The 14518-nt window shown below is 37.4% G+C and overlaps 1 protein-coding gene across 1 annotated transcript; it reads right to left on the bottom strand.

The window, feature by feature from the left end:
* Nucleotides 1-6952: 6952 nt before the first annotated feature.
* Nucleotides 6953-8437, bottom strand: LOC133791681 (uncharacterized). Its single transcript, XM_062229599.1, has one exon. It carries the CDS (start codon nucleotides 8435-8437, stop codon nucleotides 6953-6955), a length of 1485 nt encoding a protein of 494 aa, XP_062085583.1.
* Nucleotides 8438-14518: the final 6081 nt, after the last annotated feature.

Below are 14518 nucleotides of genomic sequence, written 5' to 3' on the forward strand. Positions count from 1 at the left end.
AGTTAGTTAGAGTTTTAAGTGAAATGACTAAACTACCCTTGAGTTTAATTAAAAGGGCAATTGAGTGGGAAGGGAAAAATAGTCTTTTGACCTTAATTTAGACTAAATGGCTAAGTTCTGAAGCCACTCTATCACTCACGTTTGTTTCCCTCTCTCATTCTCTTCTTCTTCGTTAACTCACCTAAGGCACACACTCAATTAGTAAAATCGGAGGCCAAGTCTTGGGATCTTGAGGATCTTTGAGGAATTTGAGCATCAAGAGAAGTACTAGCAGCTTCCAAACAACTATAATTCCCTAGAAATTTTGAATTCAATAGGGTTTCCGAGAGGCTCGGGAGAAGATCGCACTCAAGGTCGCTCCGTCTTCAGCAGAGGACTCGAGGTAAGAAAAGTTGGCATTGCACGTAGAGCGGGCATTGGCCCTATTCTATCGAGAAAGAGTCATAACCGTATAACATTGAAATGAGCTAGAATTGTGTGTCCTTATTGCATACTTTGTTTGTTGTGCTTATTAGTAACTGATTTGATGATGAGCATGTATCCTCGGCACCCTTGGGGCTTAGGAGCTTGGGATTACATTATTGCAAATAACTTTAAATACAAAAAATGTAATTACAAAAATCCTATGCCCCATATGGCTTAAAATTTTGTAGATCTAGAAAAATTAAGAACAATTCCTAAACTCAAAACACCGTATAATTAACGGCTCTTAAAAACACACATTCATCAAAACAAACAGCCATCCATTCATCACATATTACATTAATATAAGAATGCATATTATACCCACATAACAATTAATGTATGTAGAGATTAATGACCGCTCTGGTACCAATTGTTGGTTACTGGTTTACCATATGCGCAGTGGAAAGCACGGTGTGGTGGTGTTAGGATTAATGCCCTAAAAGCATGTAAAGACATTTTATTGATTTAAATTAAAATATAATTTTATTATTTTTTAATATTATAATTATTGTTTGAATTAATCATATGATAATATCAAGAAAATTCTATATTCATTCATGATAATATGATCTTGTATTAGTATGAGAGAATTTAGATCATATATAATGAATAAAATAGTTAGTAACGTATTAAAGTAAAGAATCTTTAATGAATGGTTACTAATACAGTTTACTAAGTATACGGGATGCAAGTGATCTAGATTCAGATTACTGATGTGGATAGACATCTTAGTAAATGTGTTGTATATAATAGAGATTATATATGACAGGAGCGGTGAGAATTAATTATCTTTATAAACTTGTCGTTTGCCATAAAGATTTAATTCTTATCGTAATAGATGATCATTTGTAGATCCGTCTAAATCCTAAGTATTCATGAACTCTTGTCTGTGTTTATTGGATCTTTTGATTCACTAGTTAAGGTTTCTTAGTATAATGAGGCTAATGACTTTTGTTTTGGAGATTCAATATCATGAATGGTTGGGAACATGATTTACAATAATGGAATACATACTTTCCTAACGGATCGAATATTGGTTCCCTTAAAGGTTAATTCTGTAAGTGAATAGTTATTGAGCTCAAATCTATAATTTGATTATAGATTAATTATTCGCTAGTGAATTATTGGTACTTAAGGATCAAAAGGTAACTAGAAGGGTAAACAGTAATTTTGACCAGCCTAATTAATGAACCAATAAATGGAGGACAAAACTACATTTATTGATTATATCAATGGACTACAAGAGAAAACTCTGTAAACATAATTCTATAAATACTTAGAGTGCAATTCCATATTCATAGTGGAATAATCATGGAATTAATAAATAAGATTATTAGATTAAAGAGTTTAATTAATAATTTGGATTATTGGAGCTTCGTATTATAGGTCCATGGTTCCCAAATCACCTATGTCCTACACTGTCAAAGGTAAGAATGTCAAAAGAAATATTTGTAGAGAGAATGACTAAATTGCAATAGAATTAATTTTCTAGGGAAAGGGAATAATTATGTGATAGTTATGGGCAATTAATTAATTATTTAACTATATAGTTTTTATTTTGAAAAATTGTATGTTAAAATAAATATTAATCATGTTTGGATTAATATAGAGATAGATTAATAATTATCTTATTTATAATAAGATATTTATTTATTTAAAATTGATATGTTAAGATAAAGTTAATTTTGAATTTATTGATATTTATTTTGGGATAAATATACTATCTTAAATATTAATTAAATAAACAAATGAGAAAATTAAAGAAAACTCTAATGTGGCTCAAGACACACTCATTGTACAGTGAGTGTGTGTGGTGCCACTCAGGGATAGAAATATCCCTGGGATTTGAATTTTGAAATTCAAACTTATAAGTTTATTTAATTATTCTTTTTTAAATATGATTTAATTAAATAATTAAATAGGTTATAATTGATCAGTTTTATTTTAAATAAAATAAAGATTAATTAAATTAGTTCATTATCTTTATAAACCTAAAAGAAGCAATACTTTCAAAAGAAGAAGTTTAAGTTGTTTTTTACTATTAGACTCTCTCAAGAAAAGAATCGATAGAATTTCCTAAACCTGAAATTCTGGAAATTTATATAGTCTCTCTCTTCTCAAATCTCTCTAGAACTCATGTATTGAGTACATCTAGAGAGTTCTAAACCAACCTTTAGAATCCTACATGTCACACAAGTCCTTGTATGTTTGAGGACTAGTTTGGAAGATCATGGTGTGAGCTTTCAGAGTAAGGATAGGAATATCGTTGATTTATACAAAAGATTTGTGGACTCTTGATAAGCTACAAGAGCTAATATAATCTATTTGTGTTTGATTTAATAAATCTATATATGTATGATCATGGCTGGTATTAATAAAAATTTTAAAAGATCCATTCCGCTACGTATCTTGATTTATCAAATTCTTATCACAACAGGTGGGCCCAGAGATTTCAAAAAAAATATTTAAACAATCTTTAAATAACCAGATCCATTAGTATGCAAAACATTAATCAAAGAGAAAGAAAAAGATGAGGATCTACCAGTTGTGGAACAATCAAGAATCATTGCTATCTTTTAGTAACTCCAACGAACATCCAATCCAAAGCATCCTTATGAATACTCAGACCAAGATCTTTCAAGATGTATCTCTACACCTTAAGACGTGTGTGGGCACGTAGAGTAATGGTGGGAAATTTTCTGATTCACAAGATGTACTCAACTCATGAGATCTTGGAATATTATGTCTGAGACAATTTTCAGGTATAGGAAAATATTACGATATTTTTTTCTCTCTGTGAAAAACTTTGAATTTTTTGTCTAGAATATTCTCTCACTTAAGTATATCTTGAAACAATTTATATCTGGTAAATTTATAAAAGAATTAATTAAATTCAAAAATCAAATTACAAACCAATTATTAAATGAATAATCAAATAAATAAAATAAATATCCAAGATCCAATCTTAGACCTTGTTACATGCCAACTTATTTTAATTATTATATAATGATTATTTATTAAAAAATATATAAACCTGAGAACTTATTTTATTAGATTAATTAAAGAATAAATATCATTTCAAATTCAAATCTAATTTGAATTATTAGAAATATTTTTTCACATTATTTAAATAAATAAAATTAATTATCTTAATTATTTAAATGCTATTTTCGAAAATGCCCCTTTTATTCAAAAAAATATTTAAAAAAATTATATTAATTTCAAAAATTAATATATCTCAATTACATATTTGACCATGAATAACAAATTTCTTCCAAATATGTCATTTCCCTGATTTTTCTCAATTTCAACTCTTACATTGAATAGTGCTGATAGAGCCATTTCAGGATCCTATGGACCTATAATTTCAAGCTCCAATAAATTTATATTATTAATTAAAAATCTTCAATATAATAACCTTAATTTATTAATTTCAATATTATTCCACTAAAAATATGATACTGCATTCTTGTAATTATAGACATTTATTTATTGAGTATTTTTAAGTATAAAAAGCATTCATTGATTTAATCATTATATACAATTCAATCCTCTATTAATGGTTCATAATTAAAGTAGGAATTAATTACCATTTAACCTATTTAATTATATATTGTTTCCTTAAGTATCATTAACTTTTTTTTTTTTTGATCAAGAAGAATGGATTTACTTCATTAATCAAACAAGAACTGTAACGCCCCAAACTCCAGGGATCGTTACGGTGTGCCTTGTAAACAGTGCTAAACTCGCTAATCGAGTCATTTGGCCAAAATCGTGAACTAAGTATGATTAGCGGTTTAGGGATTAAAACCTTGGTTAAGATGTAACGTTTCACTAGAACGTTTAATATATACATTGGGATCCCGAAAATATAATTTTAGAGTTTATTACAGAAAATATTTACAACAGGCCGTTCTAAGCGCCAAAACAGGGTTCAACCCTAGTTCCACTTTAAACCTTGGCCGTGGCGGACGAGCAGCTGCATATGTACACGTCATCACCTAAGCTCTCCAACTCAAGGATGGTCCAGCTTCCTCTTGCCTTTACCTGCACCACGTAGCACCCGTGAGCCGAAGCCCAGCAAGAAAACACAATATAACATGATATAATATCAACTATAACCATAGTAACCATTTGGAACCAATGGTCCATCCAGATAGGTGACAATAGCCAAAAGTCACAATAATGAGCATCGCTCCCTCTAGCCACGTGACGATAGGGTCACCATGGCTCAACTGATAAGTGTTTCTTTCATAAGCTTGGTTAGGATAGGTGCATGGTGATTAGTCACCAACATAACCTTCCTCACGACTCTAGAGTCGAAACTATGGACAACGTCCCTTAGCCATGTGACAAACGGTCACTGGGGTCATATACCTTGGCTATAGTCATCTGGTCGTAGACCAGGCAAGCGCTTATAGTTCTCATTGACCTTCCGGTCGGTCTAGCATTAATACCCCATCTGAGTCATTCAATGCCGACCTCGATTAGATCCAATCTTTAATCGGCCCGGTGCTCACAACGCGCTGCCATTTCTGACCCTTGGGTCGGTAAAATACGACCAATGCTCAGCCCGTGGTGAACTCAACTAATAAGTCGCAGCTTCACAGACGGATCTGACACCATTGTCGATTCTGACTAATAAGTCAGCGCCATACACAGGTAAGCCATGCCACCAAACATATATCACATGTCCAATGTCCATAAACAAGGTATTTAGCATGCTTACTAACAGATACCAGTACAATTAGGACCATGCACAACCACAGAGGCTCAAGCTCTGAACAATATCATACCCAGTATACAAAGCATGTCCTAATCACATGTTTCTTATGCATCATATGCAATATATTCAACAATCCAACATGCACCAATAACAGCCATGCATGTCACGTTTAATAGTCAACCAACACGCATCTAGAATAGTCATGCATGTCATACATAATAATCAACCAACATGCATCATAATATCCATGCATGTAGCATATACACAGGGTGCAGTTTTCTTACCTCAAAGTCGAGCTAGAACGACCCTTGAGAACGATCAACTTTTAGTCCTTTAGCGGTCACCTAGTCATAACCAAATATAAGGTATCATCAATAAAAATGATCAACATAAGTTCCCAAATCAATACCTAGCCTCTGGGACATCAATCCCCACTTAACCGGGTACTAGGTACAACCCCGAGGCCTATGGCTTGAATCCCCAAGCTTAAAAACATGTTTTTGGTCGAAATGGCCTTAAGGGCCGCGGCCCTCCCCTGCTGCGCCGCGGCGCGCCCTCAAACAGAGAGGGCTCTCCCTCTGCCAGACGCCAAGGGCCGCTGCGCTCCCCTGCTGCGCCGCGGCGCCCAGCCCAAACCAGCTAAGTCGGCCACACGCACCAGAATTTCCCCTGTGCTATTTCCTCTCAAACCAGTCCTTCAAACCATCATAAAACCTCTTCCTAACATACAATTAAACCCCTAGACAACACCCATAACCTCCCCTCATCAAAACCCAATCTTATAATCCATCAAAACCCCTTTGAATCCAAACTTCTAACAAGAATCAAAAGCTGAAAAACCAAGAAAGAAAACAGAGTACCACCTGAATTCAATGACTAAAACTCACCTCTAACACAGCTTTGAAACCCCTTTAATGGTTGAAACAAGTCCCCTAGCTGCCACCTTTGATTTCCTAGCTCAAAACCCCAAGATGGCCTCATAAACACCAAAGAAGAGATGGTGAGGGATGGTGTACGGGAAGGGAGAATAGAACTCTATTTTGTTCTGTTTTAATCCACCACCTTCTACAGCCAGCAGCCTTTTAAATCATGTATATCCACCCCTAAAATGACCAAATTACCCTTGTGTCATCTTAAGCCTCTAAAACCATTCTAGGGGTAAAATTGGTACTTTTTGCTTAACCCGTTAATCATAATTAACGCTTCCCAATTCCCGCTAATCTCAATATCCTCAAACACCAATAATTCATATCATGTTACCCTAAAATCCCCGATAACGCTATAATCATTAAATTCACCCCGAGACTCACCCCGAGCCCCGAACTTAAACCCGTTATGACTAGACCGAACACTTACATCTCATGATCGTCTCATATCGATTAACTCGAACCAATCCACCTTATAATGTGGCTATATTAATTAATCACAGTCATGCACCCAAAATATACAATTACGCCCACAGTGGCCAAATTACCAAAATACCCTCACAGTTAACATATGAGCCCATATGCATGCATTTACCATCATATAATAATATAATTCACGTAAATATGCATATAATCATTAAATACTATAATAAATCAATTATGGCCCTCCCGGCCTCCTAATCAAGGTCCTAAACCTTATTAGGAAATTTGGGGCATTACAAGAACAGTACATACACCAAACCAGATTAACAGCTAACAGAGGCTAAGTACAAATAGCCTCACCAAAATAACATAACAAACTAAAAATAAACTCCTCTGAACACCAAAACTCAGCTCAGGGAATCATTACAAAACGAGATAATATCCTTTGATCTTGAGCAGAAAGCTTCTGCTTACTAATACTGATCAGCCTATGATGAGTTAAAGACTTAACTTCCGAAGCTATACTCGAAGCAGACTTAGAGAAATGATCAAAAATACAACTGTTACGATTCCTCCAGATACTATATACAGTAGCCGCTAATATCATGATAGCCAAATGAAAAATGAAGCCATTGTTTCTGTTTGAAATCCATGTCCTCCATCTGTCAAATTCATAAGGCCAAGTATTGCAATCCATCCAACCAAAAACTTGATCCAACACCTGTTTAGACAGTGAACATTCAAAGAACAAGTGGGAATGACTCTCTTCAAAATCACCACAAACTGGGCACAATAAGGAGTCTATAGGCACTCTTAAACGAAGCAAGTTATCAAATGTAAGTAGCTGAGCATTGACTACCTGCCATAACAGAAATCTATGCTTAGGCAGAGATAATCTACACCAAACTACTTTGTAGTATCCAACCTGCTGATGGCACAGCGAGTTGTTATATATAATGGAAGAGTAAAACTTCCCAGTTAAACCAGCAGCCTTAACATCTTCCCTACTGAATTTGTCTCTCAGATTGGATAATTTTCTCCAGTACCAACTGGTATCCGGAGGAAGTTTATAGGTCCAGAAATCAGAGCCTTTCAAATAAATGGAATTTATCCATTTCACCCACAGCAAGTCCATCTTCTCTGAGATCGCCCAGATATACTTTTCCAAAATAGCATGATTCCACCTCTGTCCATTTCTTAAGCCGAGCCCCCCAAACACCTTAGGTAGACAAACTTTTTCCCATGAAGCCATATGAATCTTGCATCTATTCCCATTAACTCCCCAAAGACAACCACGACAGAGTCTCTCAATTTCTTTTATTATGCTTTGAGGGAGAACAAAAATGCTCATCCAATAGTTCCTCAACCCAAACAAAACCGAATGAATCAATTGCATTCTGCCAGCAAATGACAGGTGCCTACTAACCCAAGTGTGTAATCTCATTTTGATTTTCTTAATAATGATATCACAATCCTCATGCTTCCATTTGGTAGGTCTCATAGGGACACCAAGGTATTTTAGAGGAAACAATCCCTCTGTCAGCTTCAATTCAGCAGACAGATGCAATTTTTCAACATCTGAAATTCCTCCAAAGAAAATCTGAGATTTGTTCTCATTTATGTGCAGACCTGGTACAGAGCTAAACTCCCCAAGCACATTCTTAATGACCTTAACTGATGACAGAGACCCCTTACAGAATATCAGTAAGTCATCTGCAAAACATAAGCTAATGAGCTTGAGATTCTTACACATAGGATGATATCTGAAGGCTGAATTCTGAGCTGCTAAATGGAGGCTTTGGATATCATACTCCATCACTAGAACAAATAACAAAGGTGAAATCGGATCCCCTTGGCGGAGACCCTCACCCTTCTCACTAGAACAAATAATGATCATTAACTTTACTAGTGAAGGTTAATTCATAAACTGATTTATGAAATTTGAGTTCAATAACCTTTCAGTTCCAAAAGCTAACCCTTAAGAGAATCATTATTCAATTCCTATCCAAAAGGTATAGATTCCATATCTGTATATTATGTCCCCAGGAATTTACATCAATGAGTTCCCAAAACAAAAGTTTTCAGCCTAATCATTTTGATAAACCATAATGAGTGAATCAAAGAACCCGTATCACATAAACAGGAGTTCATAATAACTTTAGGATTAAGATCAATTTGTATATGATCATCTTATTGATATGTTTAATTAATACTTATAAAAAAAATGGTATTCAGTTAAGTATTAATAACATATCGGGTCCAGTTCTTGTATAACCACATTATACAAAGTACCTCCAATAAGATGTCCTACTACATCAGTAATCCAAATCTAGATTACATGTATTCATAATACTAGTGAACCGTACGTATAGTATTTAATCCAAAGATTCCATATAACTATGTTTTACTGCGAACTATTTAAATTCGTTCCCTACAATCTTAATCATCTTGTACCAATACAAGATTGTAGTCACAATGACGAACTTGAGAATTTTCTGATATTCATATAATATTATTCTAATAATAATAATAATAAACAATCAATATATGCAACAAAAAAAAAAAATCATTTCAATTATTTATTTCATAAAACATTGTTTAACACATATGCTTTAAAGGGAACCAATTCCAACAATCTCCCACTTGCCCTAAAGCAAATGAGCCATCTCACTCAAACCCTTATTGCTAACATGATCTTTAAAAGACTTGGTAGACAAAGTCTTAGTAAAAGCATCTGCAAGATTATGTTCTGAAGCTATCTTCATAACTTGTTGACCATGATTTTGGCCAACTGCGAGTAGACGCAAAAACGACAATAAACCTTGAATTAAAAATAAATAACACAAGTAATTTTTATAGTGGTTCAGCCCTAATTTGTTGGTAATAGCCTAATCCACTTAGAGTTGTGATATATGTAGCATATACTTAAGATCAGATGAACCTTAGTCAACTGAGTTTCTCAAGTATAAGTTGAAAAGTACAGAGTTTCTTTCTCTAAACTCTCAGAAAATGCTCCCAAAATGCCCCAAGTAATGGTCCCAAAGTCTCCAAAATAGAGAGTATTTTTTAATCTCCCAAAATTCCCTCCCCCTAAATAATTCCATGAGCCATTTATTTATAGGCTCATGGATCGTATATGAGAAATATCCCGCTTTGACAGGGTCCTTGGTTGTTTCAACAACTTTAATTAATGAATAATAAACAAATTCAAATTACAACAATATAGCTATTATTCCAAGATGTTTGAGATATTCCTGCGACAGTTGCGAATGATTCAGTTTGAAGCTGTTACTGAGGCTTTACCGAAGAGTCACTTAGATGGTAACTTCTGAGATTCTGATCGGTTGACCAACCAAATCCATCCCCGAAGATACTGGTCGGCCAAGACAACGCCAAACACACCACCGGTCGGCATAGGCAAGCACATTGGTCGGCATAGGCAAAGCACACCTCTGGTCGGCAAAGCACACCTCTGGTCGGCAAAGCACACCACTGGTCGGGCAGGGAACACCACTAGTCGGGCATGGCAAATCACACCACTGGTCAGGCATGGCACACCACCGGTCGGCTAAACTTATTCCTGACCAGTAATATCACAACTCCTTAGGTCAATTCTCAACATTTTCACCTCTTTAAATAATGATTATTAATTTGTCATTTATTGACCATGCCTTGCCACTTGTCCATCAGATTGCCACGTCATTGAACAAAATTTTGGGGATAACATTTGCCCCCAAGTTTATTATATGATTTTCTCATATGATAAACTTTTCTTCTAACTCCTTGCAAGGATCCGCAGTAAATTTAATAATTATTGTGTCTTAAAATTCCAAAAATGACCTTCTATATTCTCCCGACTTTTCAAGTAAACCCACGATTGAACCTTTCAGTTCATGAAAATAGTAGTTATCAATTTCTCATCTTCCATCGCACTTTCTGGTTCATGGGTTTATATGAACTTTGAAGTTTTCTTCAAAGTTTTAGAAATCCTTGAAGTTCCCTCTTTGATCTTTTTGTTGTACTCCATGAATAGGAAAATGTGTTTGTGCTCCACGTTTTTGAGTAAACTTGTGCTTGCTTAGCCGATTGGAAATGCCTATTTGGTCCTCAGAACCCAAATAATTTCTTAACTGCTAGCCCTTGGGTGATTTGTTTTCTACTGCTCGGACGCATGCCTTACTCCTCGGACACTACTCCTCAAATATGCCCAGCCTCTCAGACGCGCAACCTTGGATGTGCCCAACTCCTCGGGAATGCTCCCATCTGCTCGGGGCATGCAAACTCTTCGGACAGTAGCCCCTCGGCATGCTCGGCTCCACAACACGCGGCTCCATAGACAGTAGCCTCGCGATATCCTCCTCCAGCCGCTCGGACACAGGCTCCTCGGATGGCCAGCTATTCGGACACCCAGCCTTGCAGGCATGCAGCTCTTCGGATGCGCCAGTTCCTCGGACATGCACCCCCTCGGATGCGCACCCCCCGAGCCGCTCGGACACGCGGCTCGTCTAGCCCCTCGGGCACGCAGCATAGCCACTCGGGGGCATTGCACAACCCCTTAGACACACGCCTAAGCCTTATCCCTCCGAACACCATTCGGCACTTAAAAAAACTTGCTTGAAACTCTCAAAAGTATTATGTAACGCCCTGGTTACCCCAGAACAGTTACGGTGAACTGAAAATTTGACTCGCTACCCGAGTCCTTTGGTTAAAAACGTGATCTAAGTGTTATTATCAGGTTAAGGTAGAAAACCAGTAAAAAGGAAAGGGTACTTTTCATTAAGTAAATAAACTGCTCATGAGCCTTTCAAAATATTTACAAGTATTTCGTAATACAAAAGAGTCGCTACAGTTCCAAATTTACAAACTCCGCCGGCCTAAGCGGCAAAAATAGGGTAAACCCCTAGTCCCTCTGAGAACTCCTTGACCGTGGCGGTCAAGCAGCCCTGTATGTACATCACAACGCCCAAGCTCTCCACTCAAGGCTGGCCAAGCTTTTCCTTTCCTTTACCTGCACCACATAGCACCCATGAGCCAAGGCCCAGCAAGAAAACACAATAGAACATGATATAATATCAACAGCGATCATAATAACCATCCAAGACTATCATTCCAAACAAATAGGTGACAATAACCAAAAGCCATGATAATGAGCAACACTCCCTCTAGCCATGTGACGATAGGGTCACCAGGGCTTAACTGATAAGTGATTCTCTCATATGTTTGATCAGGACAGGTGCATGGTGATTAGTCACCAACATAACCTTCCTCACGACTCTAGAGTCGAAACTATGGACAACGTCCCTTAGCCACGTGACAACCGGTCACCGGGGTCATATACCTTGGCTATAGTCATCTGGTCGTAGACCAGGCAAGCGCTTATAAGTTCTTCGACCTTAAGGTCGATCCCGCATTAATGCCATAGAGCCACTCAATGCGTGATCATCGACTTTAGAGTCGGTCCCTGACTAGTCAGTGTCTTAAACAGGTGATCAGCATTCATTAGCATTTAATATGCAACCCACGTTCACATATAACAACCAACATGCCTCAATATCAAACCATGCATGTCATATACCTGTACAGGGTGCAACTGTGTCCATACACTGTTTTCTTACCTCAAGTACGAGTGAGAAGTATGATAAAGAGGACCCCTGAGAACGATCGATCTTTTAGTTCCTTAGCGGTTACCTAATCACAACCAATTATAACCTCCATTAATGAGAATCCACAATAATAGGGTCTTAACCTAGGCACCACCCTCGGGACCCCGAAACATGCCCACACGGTGAGTAGAATCGATCCCGGGCCTTAAGGATTGAAACCCCAAGTCAAAAACCCTTAAAAACACTCAAAACGGGGTTTGGAAGGAACAGGGTAGCGCTACAGCGCTCAACCCCTAGCGCCACAGCGCTCTACTCAGAGCCTCCCAAAAGCCAAAAAGCCTCCTGAGGAGCGCTATAGCACCCTAGGGTGGGCGCTGTAGCGCTACCTCCAGCCCAAAACATCCCTGAACCGACCTTCTTCATCTCCTTCGTTTCTAACTTGATTCCCAAGCTTCCAAAGCCTATTCTTGATGCCAAATGGACCCAAAAACCATCCCAACATACCCCAAACATCACAAGCATGGGAACCCTAGCCAAAACTCCCAACAAAACCCATGAATTCACCCTACACATTTCAGCTGCAAAACAAAACCAAAACAGAGCAAACCAGAGAAACTATGGTTAGAAACTTACCCAAAGCTTGGCTTATGAAGCTCTTCAATGGTGGAACACACTCCCAAACTTCCAAGGCTTGCTTCCCAAGATAGAATCCTCAAAATTAGTTCAGAAACCACAAAGAACAGTGAGGAGAAGAAGGTACGGGAGAACTCTAACATATACTCTGTTTTCCTTCACTATTTCCTTCAGCCAAGAGTGTTATACCTATCCTAGGGGTGAAATGTCCATTTTACCCCTAGGTCAATTAATGGTTTCTAAAGACTCCCAAGGGCATTTTTGGTACTTTCCTCCTAACTCGTTAGTCATAATTAACACTCTCTAATTCCCGCTATTCTCAATAATCATAAACACCAATAATTCACATCCCGTTACCCTTTATCTCCCGGTAATGCTCTAATAATCAAAATCACCCCGAGACTCAACCCAAGTCCCGACACTTAAACCTGTTGTGACTAAACCGCTAATCAATAATCTACGATCGTCTCATGTCGAACAGCTCGAACAAGCCCACATCATAATGTGGTCTCAACATATATCATCGACATGCATACAATTAACATTATATTATAATATAATTCTCATAATCATACATAAACACGTTTAATGGCACAATTAAACAATTATGGCCCTCCCGGCCTACAAATCCAGCCGTTAAACCACATTAGGGAATCCGGGGCATTACATATTATTACTTCCCTAAATGCCTTTTTTGGGGAAAAATTGATTTCTCTTCTCAAAGAAATTATTTTTCACAGAGTAGTGTACATATTTTTTGTTTTTCATTCATTTTTTGTTTGGTTTACTCCAGGGACTCATCAATGTTAGTCATGCTCAACGCCGAGCAGTAGACTATAAGGAGCTGGTCAAGGTCTTGAATGATTAATTGGTGGAAGCCCAGGCAAAGATTAAAAGTCTGACCAAATCTGAAGAAGATCCTCAATCCAAGGACGAGCAACCGAAGAAGACCATTGCCGAGCAGGATGGATCTCTAAGGGAGTTGGCTGATGAGAATAAGAAACAAATCCAAACCAACAAGATGTTGACTGACCAGCTAGAAAAAATGACTCGTGAGAATGATGAGCTGAAACAAGACAAAGAAATTGATCTTGCTCGTTATGAGGAGATCTGTTTCAATTGCTTCTACCAGATATGGAAGTTGAACAAGCCCCTCAACCTCGATTTTCTCTCAGAAGAGGCAAGGGCAGAAGAGCTTGCCAAATGCGAGGCAAAGGCTGCTGAGGAGGTAGCTAATCCAGCAGACACTGTGCCTGCCTCTCCTGCTCTATCATTCCGACCAGAGGAGGTCTTGGATGTTGATGATGGTGTTAACCAGTGAGGGACTAGTTTACCCAACCAGTTGTCACTCTTAGCCGACCTGAGAGCTTCCTATGCATCAACAGAGTTTCCTACTCAACCAGCGAAACATGCTTAGTCAACCAGGGAAGTTGTATCTGCTCTCCCGACTAGGCAAACTTTGCACCTGACTAGCTGAACTTTGTATCTGGCTAGTAGTTTACTCTTTTTTCTTATACTTTTGTGAAGACAACTGCTGCTTAGCAGCTTTGATATTTTTCTCGTAAGGCCGAGCTGTTGGCATTTATACTTTACTTTTCTTTGCTAACTTGAAACATTCTAATTCTTTTTAGACTTAAACATTATAAGTATTTTTGTGAATAGTAAAGTCACTCTAATGTATGTCTCATATTTTTGCATGAGTACTTAGTTTTCTAACTTAGAAATTCTAGACATTTCATAAG

The sequence above is a fragment of the Humulus lupulus genome, chromosome 7 (assembly GCF_963169125.1).
Source record: "Humulus lupulus chromosome 7, drHumLupu1.1, whole genome shotgun sequence".
Classification (NCBI taxonomy): Eukaryota; Viridiplantae; Streptophyta; class Magnoliopsida; order Rosales; family Cannabaceae; genus Humulus; species Humulus lupulus.

Bases quoted from the DNA above. Each gene is read 5' to 3' on its own strand.
- LOC133791681 (XM_062229599.1), bottom strand. From the start codon at position 8,437: ATGATCATTATTTGTTCTAGTGAGAAGGGTGAGGGTCTCCGCCAAGGG.